The following is an 18,416-nucleotide window of genomic DNA, read 5'->3' as shown; positions in this document are numbered from 1 at the left end:
GAGCTGAACCTGAGAATCAAGAAGGGAAGGTGCAGGCGCATTCCTGAGGGTTTGGAATGAAACTCGGAAGAATCAGCTAGAACTGCAAGTGGGCCCCTCTGGGGAGCCCAGGTCAAGTTTGAGGACTACGGTTGGTCCTCTCATGACCCTGTGGTTAAGGAAATTGGGCCATGAGCCTCCACGATGAACACCGAGGCCAATCGAGGTGATGGAGAGAGTGTACATTTGGGCAGTGGGTGCTGACCTGGTGCCAACACATGGCCCAAAGATGAATGCAGGGTTGAAAGGGATAGTGCAGAGCAGGGGACATTCCGGAAAAGGAGAGGGGGCCACCCAGGGTGGGGGTGTCTGGGCCCCACAGGCACAGCGTGACAGAGCTGTGCTTGCTCACAGCCCCTAGCTCTGCGCCCTGCATCCAGAGCGACTTCAACGCTTCTGGGAAATCAACATGGTGGTCTTGGAACTCAGAAGCCCAGGAGGCTGGGAGAGGTGGCCTGGGTGCACGGCCATGCTGGAGGAAAGCTGGCTGCATCCCCAATGGGCATCCAGGGGTCCTCAGTGTGGCCAGCTGCAAAGACAGCTGCGTCCCGATGAAGTGCCTGGCAGGAGAGATGGGCTCATTTCCCCCCAGTGGCCAAGGAAGTCCAGGCTCCAAGGAATGAGGAGAATCGAGTGGAACCCCCCACAACTTCTGAGCGTTCTCCACAGTCTCTCCTCACAGGGGCTCGGGAGCATCGGGCAGCTGCTCTTGGGAGCCAGGGGATGCAGAGTTCCTGACCTGCGTAGAGCCACTCCTTCCCAGACTGCACAGCTCAGGCACGCTGGGATGGCCCTGGGCGGGACCCTTGCCTGTGGGCCTCTGGTCGCCCCTCTCTGGGTCCAGCGAGCTCACAGACTGCAGACCCTCCTGGTTATGGAGCTGGGGCTCATGTCATCCAACTGGCCCCTGCACACCTTGAGCTTAACCTGGGGCTGCAAGACGGGGGACCTTTCATAAACCCTTTCTTGGGGGAAAGAGGAGGGCCCTTCTGACCAAGCTGGAAATGGGAAGGAAAGCTGAGTGGGGTAGAGCGGGGAAGACTGCGGCCTCCTGGGCCCTGGGCCACCCACTGGTGAGTTCTGCACCGCATCCTGCTGTTTTCAGCAGCCTGGCCTCTCTGGAGTCCGCAAACCAAGAGCAGAGGTGCGAGGCGCCCTGTGCGGGCGGAACCCACCTGAGAGCAAAGTCCAAGCGCTGCCCAGCCTGCCATGCACCATGCGGCCCTCCCACAACCCAACCCCGCCCCGCCCCGCCCCGCCCCGCCCCGCCCCGCCCCGCCCCGCCCCGCCCCGCCCCGCCCCGCCCCGCCCCGCCCCGCCCCATCCCAGCCCCGCCCCGCCCCGCCCCGCCCCGCCCCGCCCCATCCCAGCCCCGCCCCGCCCCGCCCCATCCCAGCCCCGCCCCGCCCCATCCCAGCCCCGCCCCGCCCCATCCCAGCCCCGCCCCGCCCCATCCCAGCCCCGCCCCGCCCCATCCCAGCCCCGCCCCCTTCACAGCCCCGCCCCGCTCCCACGCCCTGCCCAGCCCCGCCCCTTCACAGCCCCTCCCACGCCCTGCCCAGCCCCGCCCCAGCCCCGCCCCTTCACAGCCCCTCCCACGCCCTGCCCAGCCCCGCCCCAGCCCCGCCCCAGCCCCGCCCCTTCACAGCCCTGCCCCGCTCCCATGCCCTGCCCAGCCCCGCCCCTTCACAGCCCCGCCCCGTCCCGCCCCCTTCACAGCCTCGCCCCGCCCCCGCCGCGCGCACGTACCAGCCGGCGGATCTCGCGCTCGCACTCCTTCTTGATGCGGGAGATCTCCTCCTGGTGCAGGTGGTACACGCTCCTGATCTCCGCGGCCTTGATCTTGTCGGCGCGGATGACCAGGGTCAGCGCCTCCTCCACCTGCCTCTTGGCGCCCTTCAGCTCCGAGATCTCTTGCTGCATCTTCACCTTCTCCACCTCGAAGCCCTTCTTGGCCTCCTCCTTGGCCTCGGACAGCAGCACGGTGCGCGCCCTGTCGGGGCCGCCGTCGCGCACGGCGTGCAGCAGCGCCTGCAGCCGCTGGTTCTCGCTGTCCTTGGTCCTGATGACGCGCAGCAGCTCGGCCTCATGCTGCCGCAGCAGCGCCTCCCGCAGCGCCTGCAGCTCCTTCATCTTCTCCTCGTGCAGCTTGGTCCTGAGCTCGGTGAGCAGGACGGCGCTCTTGTGCTGCTCGTGCTCCCGCACCTGCCTGAGCTCCTGGTTCTTCTCCCTCTCCACCCGGCCGACCTGCGGCACAGAGAGGCACGGTCGGCCCGGAGCCAGACTGCCGGGACACCGAGCGCAGCGTTCGGAAAGGCTGTGTGCTCTTGCAGAGTTGGGAGCTACCATAAGGTCTCGTTAAAACACGGGTTGAAAACAGTCAAGCCTCGTGGGTTAGCAGCGTGATATTATGCACCCAGGAGGCTCCAACCCTGGAAGCAAGAGGGCAGACGCACGGGTGTCCGGAAACCTGCGTGCTCAGGAGGCTGAAACCAGCACCTCTCAAACTAATCCGCCAAGGAGGGGCCACGGCCGTCGGGGGCAGGGGGTGGGGGCTCCTGCCCCCCGGACGGCTTCAGCCCAAACGACGGGAGTCTCACTTACCTTCTATGACACTCTCAGCAAAGGGAGGAACCAGCGCAGGCCGGGTGGGGGCGGGGCGGGGCGGGCGCCGGGTGTGGGGGCGGGGTTGGGGGCCCACCTTGCTCTTTTCCTGCTGCAGCTCGATCTGGATCTCAGTGAGCTTGGCCCGCAGGTCCTCGTTGGCAGCCTGCAGGGCGGCGAGGACCTCCGCCTTGTCCCCCTTGCTCCGGCCGCCGGCGCCCTTCTTGGACATGGTGAGGGTGGCCCGAGGGGCAGCCGCGCGTCTGGGCCGATCGCCTGCCTGTGGTTCCTCTACATCTTCTCACTCACCTGAGGGGAAGCGCGCTGTGAGCAGACCGCACGGGCCTGGGGGTCCCACGAGCGGGGTGCGCGGGGATACATCTGCTGGCCCGAGTCTGCGGCCGGACTGCCCACCGTGTCACAGCCTGCAGGGGCCGCCTGCCCTCCGCCCACACCCCTCTCCATGGAAGCACATTCCTCCTGCCTCTCGGGTAACAGACTCTGGGGACCAAAGTTAGGGCCCAACTTCTCACAGGGTGTGTGGCAGGCGGATGGCGGGAGCGGGTGTGAAACACGAGCTTCTCTGACACGAACGGAGGGGCGTCTGGGACCCCTGGGGCCCATGAACCAGCTTGGAAGGGGTCACACCCTCAGCCCAGGAGACCGAGCCGACTCGGCGGGCGCACGCGCACCCTGGACCGCCTGGGCACTGGGCCCCACCCTGGCTTTTTCACCCGTCACCCCGCCTGGATGCCTGAACCCGCTGGCCCAGGCCTGGGACGGCCCCCACTCCCCCGAATCCCAGCGCCCAGCACCCAGTGTGAGACTGGGAGAGCCCACTAGCTTTGCCTGGATTAAAAGGCAGAGGGGTTCTGGGTCTGCTCCCCTTGCTGCCTGGCCCCCCGCACCTGCCTCCTCACCGAGACACAGAAGTGTCCCAAGGTGTCCCCAAGGCCTCCATCCTGTGCTCATACATCCACCAGGCGCACGGCTGAGGCTCTTCCAGGCCAGGCCTGGGAGTCCTGCAGGACCATGGGTTCCCGCTGGCCTCCTGGAGCTCCGGGTGGGGGGCTCGACGACCCCAGCTCTCAGCCTTCTGTAAGCAGGGGCCTGGCCCCACGGTTGCCCTGCAGTGTCCCCAGCCGCCTGGCCACCCTCCATAGGACCCCTGTGACCATTTCTGGTCTGTTCTCTGCAGTTGCCTTTAAGCAACAGTTACCAGACCACCTTCCCGGCCCCAGAAACCCCCGCCACCGTGTGTCCGCCTCAGCTCACAGGGAATTCGGAGCCCCTGTGCAACTGGCCGGCTGCCGTCCACCCCAGCTAGCATTTCTGCAATGTTTTCTGAAAACAGGCGTGCTATGTTTTACTTATTCTAAAATGAAACTCCGCAGGCCTTTCCTGGACAGAGAGGCAGCCTCACCGGCCATCTGAGAGGAGAGGAAGGGCAGGGTGAGATGAGGGAGAGGTCCGGGGCGGTGCCCACACTGGCCGGCAGCAGAGGGGCCCTCCCCGCTCCCCGGCCCCCCAGCCAGCCTGGCCCACCCAGCCGCTGGCTCGTCCAAACACAGTCCGCCCGCATTTCCTCCCACAGGCTCACACGGACTCGGGCTGCCTGGTACCCCTGCCTGCCGCCTGGACCCCGGGGCGCTGAGCAGCCTCTACCCAGGCCCTGGCCCCCCCGGCACCTAGAGCTTCCGTTCGATGAAATAACAGGCCTCGAGCCCCTGCCCGGCAGCCCCCTAAAGGCGAGGTCCTGCCTTTCCCAGCATGCATTCGGGCACAAACGGGAAGGGCGCTGATGTCACTCTTCATGGCAACGAGTGTGGGCAGACGGGCTCTCCCCAGAGCCCGCCGGGGGCGTGCGGGCTGTGCCGATGCCCACCCCGGGGCCGGGACTCCAGGGCCCCGCCTGCGCCCGGGCTGGGCCCCCAGGCGCGCTTGACGGGACGATTCCCGGAGAGCAGCTGGGGGTCCCCTCTCCCCACGCCCTACTCGCGCTGAGCGCATGCACGTTGAGCCTCGGGAGGGAGCGCCGCGGCGGCTCCGCCCACACCCGAGGAGAGGCGCGCACGCCGGGGGCACCGAGCCTGCGCGTGCCCCCGGGGCCCCTGCCCACCGCACGTGCTCCTCTGCACCCGCGGCCTGGCGCGCGCACGCCCACACCCCGAGAAGCGCCAGCTGCCACGGTGGCCTCTGCCCCCGGGCGCCGTCACGCTCCCCCACGTCCTTCCTGTTACCTGGGAGATGGACGGGGTGGGCGGAGGGCCGACAGAGGCCTTGGGAGGGCGAGGTCCAGCGGGCACCGCGGAGCCTCCCCCTCGGGGATGCCAGGGGCTCTGGCTCCCACACGGCAACCTGGATGGTGCCCGGGGCTGTGGCTCACTCTCTGAACAGCTGCTCAGAGCTTGGCCAGTGGGGTTCAGGCCTGAGCAGGACCCCGGGGAGGGGGCCTCTGCTGGACAGGGCCCTCGGGACCGATCCCAGGTTGCCCGGGTCAGCGCGGGGGCTGGATCTAGCGGGGTCGGCCCCTCCGCACTCCCGAGGGTCTCCTGTGGCCGAGACCCTCTGGCCCGCCTCTGAAGCCCACGCCGCCCATCCCGGACGGCCCTTCACGGATCCTTCGGGGACGACAGGGCACAGAGCCCCGGGCTGAGTGGTCAGGGTGAGGGTGGGGGCGGGGGCGCAGCAGCAGCTTGTGACCTGCGGTTCACGAGTATGGGGGCTCCCCGCCTCCACCTCCACCACCTCGCACCACCCCGGCCGCGCTCGGACCGCCCTCCCAGAACCCACCCCTTCTCCTGTGCAGCCCTGCACACGCCTCCCTGGCTTGACCGTCTGGCTGGCCTCACTAACTCCCAGGAGGCCCCCATGACCTCGGGGCCCAGTGCACGGCAGGCCCTCGGTCTCCGGGGAAGGCCCGGTTCCCTGGGAGCAGGGCTGAGTTGCATTGGGCCGCGCCAGGTGGACGGAGCCGTCCTTTCACTTGGAGCCACCGCCTGCGCCGCCTGAACCTCAATGCAGAACAGACTCAGTCAGGCCTCCGGCCGCCTGCTCACGAGGCTCGAGGCCGGGGGTGACGTGCTGGTGGGAAGGGGCTGTGGGGCACGACCTGGAGGCAGCCCCGCGATGAGGACGCACCTGAGCACCTCGGCACGCGGTTCGTGGTGAGAGCCTGCCTCGCGGTGCCGGCGCCTTCGTCTTGAGGTTGAATCAGACCCTCCGCGGCCGGCGTGACCTCTGCGCCTGCGCGGGAAGCCCAGGGACCGGAGGAGGGCGGGCAACTCGCCGGGTCCTCTCACTCTCCCCGCGCCAGACGGGCATCCACATGAGGCCCCAGTCAACCGTGTGCGCCTCGCTATGGTCCTTAAATGATCAGGTCGCTAGTGCAGTCTGCCCGCTCCCATCTCGGGGTCTCCGGGGAGGTGATAAAGCAAGCAGAAGAGCGCCCCTCAGGTCTCTGAGTGAGTTGTTTTGTGTTCGGAGGGTTTAGAGCGAAACACAGCTTGCGGCCCAGGGCGTGTTGGCAGCGCGGTTGGGTCACCTTGGAGTCTGGACACATTGCCCCACCTCGGTCCTGCCGGCCTCCATCCAGCTTTCTCCACGTGGAGCCTGCGGGCTGGTGCGCAGGTAGAAGGGAACCGCCAACACGCAGGCGTCACCAGGGTGACGCCCTAGTAAGGGGTGAGTGAGCAGGGTCACAAAGGGGCTCCCACCTTGCAGAGCCGGTCATGTTTGCAGGGAAGCTCTCTGGGTTAAGAGGCTGACCCAAAGCCAGCAAAGGATGCGTTTGATGCTTCTGGTCTGGTCAGTTCTGTGCAAACCCAAGGCCATGGTTGGGGGGGACGCTCTCTGTCATATCCCACAGGGACCCCTTAAGTACAGGCCATCGGACAAATGCCTGGAGGAGGGGGAAGGTGCAGCCGTGACGGCGGTGGGCAGTCATGGGGGCTGTAGGCTGCTGGGAGCAACCCCCAGGAGGGGGCGGTTCGAAGGCACCTCCTCCCGGACTTCAGACACACTGGTTCCGGAGCACGGTCTTTCAGCAAACTCACAGCACGGAGCATCTGCCTGAGGGACACACGTCCTACTGGACACGGCCTGGAAGCCGTCAGGGCGGGCGCACTCCTGCGGCGAGGCCCTCGCTGGTAGCGGCAAGCCTCTCGCTGCAAATCCGATGAAACGTGCGCAGAACAGGCTTGTCTGACTGCGCTAGGCTGACGCGACCCTTAGAAACACGTGCAGTGTTTTAATGAGTCTCTGGAGAGAGATTAGAATTCTTGAGGGTTTGGGCTGTGACCTCTATTTCTAACCACAGCATTCTCAAAGAAGTCACATGTGTGCTGATCTTGTGCACACCCCGATCGGAAGTAGAGTTTGAAGAAAATGGGGTGGCGGCCTTTGACCGGAAGGAAAGGGAACTTTCCAGTTCCCTCCCCGGGTTCTGGCGGCAGCCGCAGTGGAGAGCGGGAGGAGCCGGGAGGGCAGGGCTGCACACAGCCAGGTGGTCCCTTTTCCCTGTCCGCCTGCCAGGCACACGACCTCCCAGGGGTTTCTAGAAGGTTGTTCTCAAGCCCCCAAAGCATGAGCCTTCCCCAAGAAAGCCTATTAAACAGGTCCGGGCTCTCCAGGAGGAAGAAGGCCCAGGGGTCCACCCGGTGGGTGGAGACCCTGATCCTGGCCATCAGCAGGGAGGGGATCCAGCTCTGGGGGAGGAGCTCTGGGGAGGGAGCCCCTCTCAACCCAAATGTCCCAGGTGGGGTTGGAGGTCACAGGAGAGGAAGAGCCAGACGGGGCTCCGGGCTGGCGACCACCGGCGGGTGAGACGGTCAGCCCACCTGAGCCTGAGAGCTGGGGCTTTTCCAGTGTGGGATGTCCCCCCACGGTGACCATCACACTGGACAGGGGAGGTCCTCTAATGGAGAAGACGCCCGGGCTTCTCATGACGCCCGCGGCTCTCATCCGCAAGACCTCTGCCGTGACTTCAACACCCTCATATTTCCATCAGGTTGGCCCTGAGTCATCACTCCTAGCCTACAGAACTGAGCCCACCCCACGGTCCCTGTGTGTTGAAAGGAGACGTGTGTGACTCAAGCTGCAGCTCTGACTCACCTGTGAAGGAGTTAAAGGCTGAAGTTTCCTAGAGGTGCTGTGATTTATTCTTAAATAAACTTCAAGATGAGTGCCAATTCAGATGCAGCCTTGTGAGCTGATACAGAGAGACCCCGGCGTGCCCCCATGCAGCTCCCACAGGGGAAGCATCTTGAGACACCAGGAATCATGACCAAGACGCTGGCTTCCGGGACGTCACCGCAGAGACCATCCTGTCTCCATCTCCGCCCCCACCTTCATCCCCGCCTCAGCCCCTGGCAACCACCAATCTGCCCTCCACTTCTGTAACCTTGTCATTTCCGGAATGTTACAGAAATGAAGTCGTCTAGCACAGGACCTTTTGGAATCAGCGTTCCTCACTCACTGTAATTCTGGAGATCCGTCCAAGTTGTGTGCGGAGAGTTCACGCTCATTCGTGTCGACTGTGGTGGGTGTAGCACTCACAGTGTGGACACGGTATCCACTCACCCACTGAGGGACAACTGGTCGGTTATTGCAGATCATGCTGCTATAAATGTTCATGTCCAGGTTGTTGTGTGAACCTCGGTCTTCATTTCTCTGACACAAATGCCTAGAAGTGCAATTTCTGGTCAGACACAGTTGATCGTGTAGTTATTTAAGAAACGGCAAACCGCTTTCCAGAGAGGCTGCACCATGTGACTCTCCCCCGACCAGCGTGTGAGGGGTCCAGTTTCTCAGCATCCTTGCCAGCATTTGGTGTTGCTGCTTTTTTTTGTTTAAATTATTTTAGCCATTCTGATAAGTGGTATCTCATTGCGGTTTTATTTCTTTTAACCTACTTTTTAAACTGAAGTATAGTTGATTTACAATGTTGTGCTATTTTCTGCTGTAAGCAAAGTGACTCAGTCTTATATATATATATATATTCTGCACCACACACATGCATTCTTTTCATATTATGGTTTACCACAGGGTGTTGAATGTAGTTCCCTGTACTCTATAGTAGGACCTCGTTACTTATCCATTCTACGTGGAATAGTTTGCGTTTGCTAATCCCAAACTCCCAGTCTGTCCCTCCTCTCCTTGTCTCTCTGTTTATGAGTCTGTTTCTGTTCCTTAGGTAAGTTCATTTGCGCCATCTTTTATATCCCACATATAAGTAAGAGAGAGCACACTGCTCTTTGTCATTTTCTTACTTCATTCACCATGACAATCTCTCAGTCCACCTGCTTGCTGCGAACGGCATGGTTTCCTGCTGTTCTGCGGTTGAGTGATAGTCCACTGTATATATGTACACGTCTTCTTTAGCTACTCATCTGCTGATGGACAGTTGGGTAGATTCCACGCCTTGGCTACTGTGAATAGTCCTGCTATGAACACTGGGTGCATGTATCTTTTGAATTATAGTTTTGTCCAGATGTATGCCCAGGAGTGAGGTAGTTGGATCATATGGTAATTCTATTTCTAGTTTTCTGATGACTCTCCACACTGTGGTCCCTTGTGGCTGCACTAATTTACATCCCCCGACAGGGTAGGAGGGCTGCTTTATCTCCATACCCTCTTTAGCATTTATTGTTTGTGGACTTTTTGATGACGGCCATTCTGATCAGTGTGAGGTGATACCTCATTGTAGTTTTGACTTGCATTTCTCTAATAATTAGTGACATTGAGCATCTTTTCACGTGCCTATTGGCCAGCTGTATGTCTTAGGAGAAATGTCTATTTAAGTCTTCTGCCCATAGTTTGGTTGGGCTGTTTATTTTTGCTGTTTTGTTGAGTTGTATGTGCTTATTGATATTTTGGAAATTAAGGTCTTGTTGGTTGCATTGTTTGCAAATATCTCCTCTGTTTAGGGTTTCTCTTGCAGTTCGAAAGCTTGTAAGTTTGCTGAGTCCCCACTAGTTTATTTTTGTTTTTATTTCCACTGCCTTGGGAGACTGACCTAGGAAAACATGGGTGCGATTTATGCCTCGCTGTGGCTTTGACCTGCATGTCCCTCACCACCGCTGGTAACCATTGCCGTGCTTGCCTGCCATCTGTGCACCCTCAGCGAGCTGTCTGCTGCTGACCCTCTGGCCAGAGAGGGCGGGCTCTCCTTGGGGCCGCTTCTCTCTGTGCCCATCCATCCATCTGACTTACTGGCCTCTTCAACTCCAACTCCAGGAGAAAACCCAGGGAGCTCACCGCTGTGTCTTCCTGGGTCTTGAGGTCCCTAGTTGCCCTGCCCTCTTCACTCCACCTTTGAGCCTCTTTATGTTTGTTTTAGACCAGTGTCCAGAGATTTTATTGTGCTAATGGGAGGAACAGGGAAAAGTATGTCTGCTCTGTCTTCTGGAGGCAGAAGGCCACAACTTCATGATCAAAGAAAAAAATCTTAGACTTGTGTTTTTTACTATTTCAGTTAGAATTTAAATCATAAGCATGATTTAAAATTTGCTGGCTCAAGTCTCAGGATCGAAGACAGACACTCTACTAAATGACTGCAGGGAATTCCCTGCAGGTCCAGTGCTCAGGACGCTGGTTTCACTGCTAAGGGCCCAGGGTCAGTCCCTGGTTGGAGGACTAAGATCCTGCAAACCGTGTACCGAGTGGCCAAACTTAAATGAATAGATGAATGTCGGTGGACACCACCCGCCTGTTTGAGTAAAGGGTCCCCAGCACTGCCCTCGAGTGAGCGGCTCTTGGAGACACGTGCCGTGTGAGCTGCTCTGACTCAGTCCTGGGAGGACGCCCCTCCTGAGACACTGGGGCTGCAGCAGCTACGCCTCTGCAACGTGAACCACTGAGCCTCCTCAGGTGTCAGCGCGAGAGTTTTGAAAAGAACAGAAGTGAGTTTATGCACAGCTTTGCTTCTGCCAAACCCATCACCTGGCTGGTCAGCGTTTAAAAATGGAGACGTCAAACAACCAGATTTCCAAGAGAGACTCTCGGGATCACCAGCCAAAGCCCCAGTTGTTCAGATGAGGAAACTGAGGCCTGGAGGGGGCGTGTCCCCGGAGGAGAGCCGGCTCCAGACCTACCCACCCCCTAACGGCAGGCGGCACCACGTGGCCTGGTCGGGTCCCCTAGGGGGCTTGTGATCAGAGGCAGCAGGAGAGACCCCAGAGGGCGACCTCTGGACTGAGCCAAACAGGCCGAGCCTGAAAGTCACTCCATGCTTCTGACTCGGGAAGCTCAAAGGAACCACCTCAAGAGCAACAAACTCTTCCAGAGGGGCTCAACCGTGCCCAGCACGGCGCTCAAATACATGCAAAGGAACACAAAGAATTCAGCCCAACAGTATACAATCACAGTGTCTGACATTCAATCAAACGTTTCCAGACCTGCAAAGAAGTAGGGAAATGGGAGTCTTAATGAGAGGAAAAGGATAAAGAAATGTGGGCACGAGGCGCACGCAGGGATTAGCAGACCAGGATATCAGAACAGCCGGAGCTCATAAAGCCACAGTTGCCGCAGCGCAGGGGCGACAGCAGCCTGTCAGGAAGAGAAAGAGAATAGACCCCACAGACCCACATCAATAACATAGAGCTTAAAACGCCATGTCTGAGGCAGGAAAATGCCTTGTGTGGCACTAACAGCAGAGTCACTCATCCCAGAGGAAAGGTCATAGACCTTAAACATGGTACCAAGTTGTCTAAGCTAGAACAGTGATTGGAAACCCACTGCCATTCATTTCAAAAATACGTCAACAACCTCTTCTTCAGTAAAATCTTTACATTATTCCTCTTCCCTTTGAAATTCTACCGACTACACAGAATAAGGTTATATATTATCCCCATTAGGATACTGGTTTTTTTTTTGATTGAAGGCTTCCACTGATCACCCTATCATATCTTTACAGGACAAGAAAATGTATGTAAATGGAAATTTACAGTTTTTACTGTGACCTTCAGCACTGAGGTTATAAAACGTCTTCCAGGTTGAGTGATCATTGCAATTATTATTGCTCTGCCGCTGCTGCTGCTGCTGAGTCGCATCAGTTGTGTCCGACTCTGTGCGACCCCATAGACAGCAGCCCACCAGGCTCCCCCATCCCTGGGATTCTCCAGGCAAGAACACTGGAGTGGGTTGCCGTTTCCTTCTCCAGTGCATGAAAGTGAAAAGTGAAAGTGAAGTCGCTCAGTCGTGTCCGACTCTTAGCGACCCCATGGACTGAAGCCTACCAGGCTCCTCCATCCATGGGATTTTCCAGGCAAGAGTACTGGAGTGGGGTGCCATTGCCTTCTCCAATTATTGCTCTATACTGGTTCAAATAGTACAAATATACTACAAATTCTGATAAATTATTAAGAAGTAAAATTGTAAGAGAAATACATCTCTGAATAAGCTGAAGGGGGCTGGCGATCTGAGTGTTTCAGTTAAACTTCCTCTCCTCCCTGGGTTTGGTGTCCCAGAGCTCTCCACTTGCGGAAGGTGGAGTCTGCCTTGCTTTGCAGGGGGCCGGGAGGTGAGGAGGGGCCTATGGGCAGCACCCCACCCTGGAAAGCCTTCTAAGTGTACACAGTTGGTGCAGTGGTCACTGCTTGAAGACCACTATCCCCCCCGCTGCACAACCAAACCAGTGGGCCTGCGGGCATCACAGGTACGTCACGGTCCCTGGGCCTGCCAGGGGCCTCCTGTTCTGACCCTGCCCTGGGCGCTGATCCTGGATGGTCCCAGGAAGGGTGCCCAGAGTTCCCAAAAGCCCAGAACAGGCTGCCCAGGATGGGAGGGCCTGGGCCCTAGAGGGGAGTGGGGGCTGCAAGGAAGAGGACGTTCTGGGAGAAACTGGCGGACGACACCCGGCTCAGGCCCCAGGGCAGTGGCCTGGCCACATTCTGCGCCTACCTCCACTGAGGCCCCGCAGAGACCACACAGATCCCGGAGCGAGGAACAGATCCTGCCACCATGCACTGATGGTTCTGACTGATCTGCCCTGGACCAACTTGAAATGGGCCTGGGAGGGATGAGGCAAATGCTTCTCCAATGGGAAAACAGTCTCTTTAGTCTAAATTACACAGTTTTACTAAGCAGGAAACACTTAGCTTCATGAATGGCCAATGAAAAAGATCACACAGCTCAGAAAGAGGCCCCGTGTTACATCTAAGGATAGAAAGCGTCATATTCACCAGCAAGGGGAGGGGACCGCTCACAAGCACTGGGGTGAGTAGCCGGCTGTTCGTGAATGAGAAATAAACCTGTGGAACACTGCCTTTCTGACATGAAAGTCTAAATGGATTAAGAGAATTAAAGGCAAAAAATCAAATCACTAAAACTATTGGGGAGATGCAGAAAGGAGCATTTCTAAAGTCTCCGGAAAGAGGATTTTTTAGGCTTAAAGGAGATAAAAGGAGCCCACAAGAGGCAATGGCACCCCACTCCAGTTCTCTTGCCTGGAAAATCCCATGGGCGGAGGAGCCTGGTGGGCTGCAGTCCATGGGGTCGTGAAGAGTCGGACACGACTGAGCAACTTCACTTTCATTTTCACTTTCATGCATTGGAGAAGGAAATGGCAACCTACTCCAGTCTTCTTGCCTGGAGAATCCCAGGGACGGAGGAGCCTGGTGAGCTGCCTTCTGTGGGGTCGCACAGAGTTGGACAGGACTGAGGTGACTTAGCAGCAACAGGAGGCAAGCTCAACAGATTCCACCACACAAAATCCTCACCTCGCTTTATCACCAGTGAGATGCAGTTAAGAAGCTAAAAACAAGTGGAAACATCATTTGCGATAAACACGACAGCAAAGCTCGTGTCTTTACTATGTTAGGAGATTGTGAAACTCAACAGTAACACTAAGATCTCACAAGATAAACAGGCAACTGTCAAAAGACATAACTGGCAAAAAAAGGGAATGAAAAGTGATTTTTCAAACATAGGAGAAAATTGCCTCCGCTTAAGATGTGGAAAGTCGTGAGAAAAGTCCCTCCTGTCGTGAAAAACAGCCAAGGGCCACAGAATCTGCCAAATTACGTGCTTCTTTGGGCCCAAGAAGAGGTTCCGAGAGAACCAAAGGGCGACAAGCCGGCCCCAGGGGACCCGGGCGCCTGAGCTGGCTCACCGTGGGGAGAGCTCAGAGGAAGAGCTCAGCTCCAACAGCAGCGCATCTCTGCGGGCTGGATGGGGGCCAGCACACCAGCCTGGAGTCGCTGGGCCCAGATGTGAGGCAGGCAGAGGGCAGGACGGATGCCCCACCTTCAGCCACTTCTACAGGCACAGCGAACGCCTCGGACGCTGGGAGAAGACCGGCAAGGCCTCTAGTCCTCAGGGTCACGGGGACAGGGTGGGAGGAAGCCCCTGCTTCCCCCTGCCCTGGGGTAGGAGTGGAGGGCCCTGGGGAGGGAGACAGAAGCCCTGGGGGTCGGGATCCTGCAGGGATGCAAGCAGGGCTGGGGGATGGGGAGGGGGCGGGAAGGCCGAGGAGAACCCCCAGGCACATGGGCCTCAACTCCTAAGGCTGGACCAGAAGAATGAGACCCCCTCCCCCAAACAAGCCTGCGCAGGTACAAGCAGCAGCGATCCAGGGCTGGGCAAGGAGCGCCGCTTCAGAGAGAGACTCTTTCAAGATGCGAGTAGGCTCAGTGTCCGACACCAAGGGCGGAGCGGGAACACACAGCGACCACCCCTCCTGGCCCCGGGCACCACACTGCACGGCAGCTCGAGGCCAGCATGGCTGGGGGTAACGCACCCTGACGCGCTTCCCTGCTGCTCAGTTCGGTTCAGTTCAGTTCAGTGGCTTAGTCATGTCTGACCCCATGCGGGGGTCCCTCAAACCCAGGCACTAACCCACGAAGACAGGTGCCCATTTCTGGCGTGCATGTTCCCTCGGTTCCACTGCTCTTCCACAGACAATGCCTGACATTCAACAAGAAATTATGTGACTCAGAAGAGAGGAAAACAGCCCATTGTCAACAAACAGAGCAATCAGAACTAGCTTTAGAGGTGCTACATTGTTGCAACTACCAGACAGAAAACTTAGGAATCAGATGAAAATAGCTACAATATTTACACGCTTAAAGCCCCAAGAAGTTCACGAGAGAAAGTTAAAGATCTAAATGGAGAGCTACACTCTGTGGATCACAAAACTTCATATTGTTACGATGTTAATTTCCCCAAAATTGAAATAGAGGTCAAATGCAGCCTCAAAATCCCAACGGACTTTGTTCTGTAAACATTGAAACGCTGTTTATAAACAGATGTGGAAAAGCAAAGGGTCTACATTTGCAGTTCGGGAAAATGTGACAGGCAATTTTGGAAAATAACAAATTTGGAGTTGGAAATTATCACCAGGACTCCCAGGCTGCGATAAAGCTACAGTAATACATGCACAATATATGGTGTTAGTGTATATGCCGCTTGCTCAGTCTGTGTCCTTTGCAACCTTTTGTGCTGTAGCCCGAAAGGCTCCTCTGTCCACGGGATGCTCCAGGCAAGAACACTGGAGTGGGTTGCCATGCCCTCCTCCATGGGACCTTCCTGACCCAGGGATTGAACCCAAGTCTCTTGCATCTTTTGCTTTGGCGGGCGGGTTCTTTACCCCTAGAGCCATCTGGGAGGGCCCATATATGTAAATATATATACATATAATATTAAGTGATGTGTAAGTAATGTACGATGCAAAGACACACAGATCAGTGAAGCAGAACCAAAAAAGAGCCCCATGTATTATCTGGACAATTAATATTTGACAAAAGGTATAAGAAAATTCGGTGGAGAAAAGACAGTCTTTTCAACAAATGGTGCTGTAACAGTTATGCATCTATATGCTGAAACAAACAAAAAAGGGAAAAAGAAAACCCACAGCCCCACAGCTCAGTTCATGTCTGGAAACCCAGTAGAAATAAATCATGGAACTAATGTGAAACTAGAACCACAGAATTTCCAGCTGAAAAAAGACAAAAATTTCCATGATCTTGGATTAGAAAAAAACATTCTTAGAGAGCAAAAAAAGGCACAAATATCATATAAGAAAATGTTGACAAATTAGACTTCATAAAAATGTAAAATTAGTCTTTGAAAGGTATGGTTAAGGAAATAAGAAGACAAGCCAAGGCTGGGAGAACATATTTACAAAACACACATCTGATAAAGGTCTGTCTCCAGCATATATATATATATATATTACGTCTCAAAATTCATTAAGAAGAAGACAACTCATCCAATTTAAAAACTAGCAAAAGATTTTAAACACTTGTCACCAAAGCGCTTCCCTGATAGCTCAGTTGGTAAAGAATCCACCTCCAATGCAGGAGGCCCAGGGCTGATTCCTGGGCGGGGAAGATCCCCTGGAGAAGGGATAGGCCGCCCACTTCAGTATTCTTGGGCTTCCCTTGTGGCTCAGCTGGTAAAGACTCCGCCTGCAATGCAGGAGACCTGGGTTCGATCCCTGGGTTTGGGAAGATCCCCTGGAGAAGGGAAAGGCTACCCACTTCAGTATTTTGCCCTGGAGAATTCCATGGACCATATTGTCCATGGGGTCACAAAGAGACACGACTAAGCGACTTTCACTTTCACTTTTCACTTTCACCAAAGCGAGTGAACAGATAGCAAATAAGCAAATGAGAAGACGGGCCTCCTCTCCTCAGGGACTCGCAGGTGAGGGCCAGCACCGCACGCCCGCCCCCACGGAGCGGCGGGCAATGGAGCCGGGGCCTCCTGCAGGTGCTGGCGGGCGTGAACTCGGGCTCAGCCACTCTGGGCTTTGCAACTGGGTCAGACAGGCGGGAGCCGCCCCACCCGGCATGCCGCCAGGCCTGACCCCACGGACACTCGCCTGTAAGGGTCTCAGGGAGCACTTGCCGCGGGGAGAAGTGGAGCGATGGGCTCGGAGGAGCCCCCAGATTCCACCCCCGCCCCCCAGCCCCACATCTGCTAAACGCCTCGGAAGGTCCTTCCAGCCTTGGGTTTTGCCTCTGCACCACCCTGAGACCAGAGCAGGACACAGTCATGGCTGCTATTTAATAAAACCCTGAGATGCGTGTATCAGCTGCCACGCTGGGGCCTGCCCTCAGACGAGCCTCAGACTGAATGTGCGAGACCCTGGCAAACGCCCCTCGGTGCTTTAGGAATAGCTCACCCTTCCTGCACACGGTCCACCTCCAAACGGCGCAGGAGCCGCAGAAAGGTCAGTCTGGGGGACCTCAGTGTGGGTCCGAGGTCCTTCCTGTTCCCAGTCACCCTGTAACCCAAGAGGGCGCGGGAGCTCAGGCGACCTCCAGCAGTGGACGTTGGGGGCACCTGTGGGAGAGTCTTCTGGGGGCGCTGCCCAGCCTCCTCCCGGGCCACGTCCCCTCAGCTCCACCACCGCTGCACTCGCATAGAGCTCTCCACATGCAGGAAGACCCAGGCGGCTCTTCGAAGCCAAAGCCACAGTGGGCCAGCCCAGCACCCACTCGCAGAGCCCTGGCAGAGGGCAGAGGCGCCCGACCCGGGGGCCGCACTCGCCCAGCAGGGAGCAGAGCACAGCTCCAACGTCAGAGCCGCCAGCCGCAGAGCACGCGGTCCCCGGGACCCACAGGGTCTCTTGGCCTTGAGCCTTCAAGACCTTCCGGCTGAGTCCCAGCCTCCAGGCTACCTGGGACAGAGTCCCCAGCGTGGAATGCCTTCCCTCCCCAGGTGTGGGCCTGGCTCCACTCTGAGGCCAGGCTGCCTTCGACCCCGTCCTCGACCCCCTGCTTGCTGCCCCTGGTGTGGGTCACCACAGCCTCTCCCCACCTGTTAGCCACGCCACCCGAGGTGGCCTCTTCCTGAGGTGTCAAAGGGACAGCAAGCGCCAGCCCAGCACCACGGCCTTGGGAGGGCGGTGCAGGGCAGCCCCCGGCCCGGGCTCTGGAGCACAGCTCGTCGTGGGCTGGGGACCACAGCCAGTGCCTCTGAGCCAGGAACCGCACCCCGCAGGCTCAGGAAGGAAGACGGGGTGACATCCTCTAAGCGGCAACCTGTTGCTGTGATCTGAGGCCCGGGCTTTTCAGTCCCTTACTGAAGAGGGCCGCCTCGGGGTCCGAGTGGAGAATTGGCAGCACCACCTGCTCTATGTCCGGCTCGATCGTTGGAAACTAAGGAACTCTGCTGTGTGCTCAGTCCTGTCTGACTCCTCACAACCCCACGGACTGTAGCCCACCAGGCTCCTCTGTCCATGGGATTCTCCAGGCAGGAACAATGGAGTGGGTTGCCATGGCCTCCTCCAGGGGATCTTCCGGACCCAGGAACTGAACCTGAGTCTCTAACGTCCCCTGCATTGGCAGGTGGCTCGCTGACCACCAGCATCAGCTGGGAAGTCTAAAGAGCAGTGAAAACCCGCACGGGGTGGGACCGCTCTGAACGGAAGCCCACAGTCCGATCAGCGGCGAGGGCACGTGCAGGCTCTCTGCTCGTCTCAGGGCAGGGGTCCCTGGTCTGGGGCTGATGCAGAGCTCATCCTACCCCCTACCACAGGGCTGCGCCCGGTGGTCCCACATTGTCAGGCAAGGTCTCCAGGTGGTGGGTCTACCCACCACCGTCTGCATGGGGACAGGACCCAGTGTGACGTGTGCGGCATTTGGATTTCATAAGCAAGCCGTCAAGTCCTCCCAGAGCCGAGGACGGAGGGCTTGGACATGCTGCACCACGTGGTCCTTGACCTCTACCAGGCAGGTGTTACCGACTTTCTAAAACCCCAGGGCAGCTCAGAGGCTGACCCCGGGTCAGTGGTGCCGTCGAAACGAGCTGAAGTCTCGCCGTGGCTG

At 58.0% G+C, this 18,416-nt stretch overlaps 1 protein-coding gene across 9 annotated transcripts in view; it reads right to left on the bottom strand.

The window, feature by feature from the left end:
• The window catches only part of JAKMIP3 (Janus kinase and microtubule interacting protein 3), a 94,043-nt gene that overhangs the window by 49,489 nt on the left and 26,138 nt on the right, over positions 1-18,416 (bottom strand). For all 9 annotated transcript variants that reach the window (XM_069567630.1, XM_069567634.1, XM_069567632.1 and 6 more), the window contains exons 2-3: positions 2,741-2,952; positions 1,789-2,286 (exon numbers count right to left, since the gene is read on the bottom strand). In XM_069567630.1, the coding sequence (XP_069423731.1) occupies positions 1,789-2,286; positions 2,741-2,875 (633 nt within the window). In that variant the 5' untranslated portion in view covers positions 2,876-2,952. The remainder of the gene's footprint in view (positions 1-1,788; positions 2,287-2,740; positions 2,953-18,416) is intronic.

This window comes from Ovis canadensis, chromosome 22, assembly GCF_042477335.2.
Source record: "Ovis canadensis isolate MfBH-ARS-UI-01 breed Bighorn chromosome 22, ARS-UI_OviCan_v2, whole genome shotgun sequence".
Lineage (NCBI taxonomy): Eukaryota > Metazoa > Chordata > Mammalia > Artiodactyla > Bovidae > Ovis > Ovis canadensis.
Note: the sequence above shows the minus strand (reverse complement) of the source record. Positions and strands in the feature narration are given on the sequence as shown.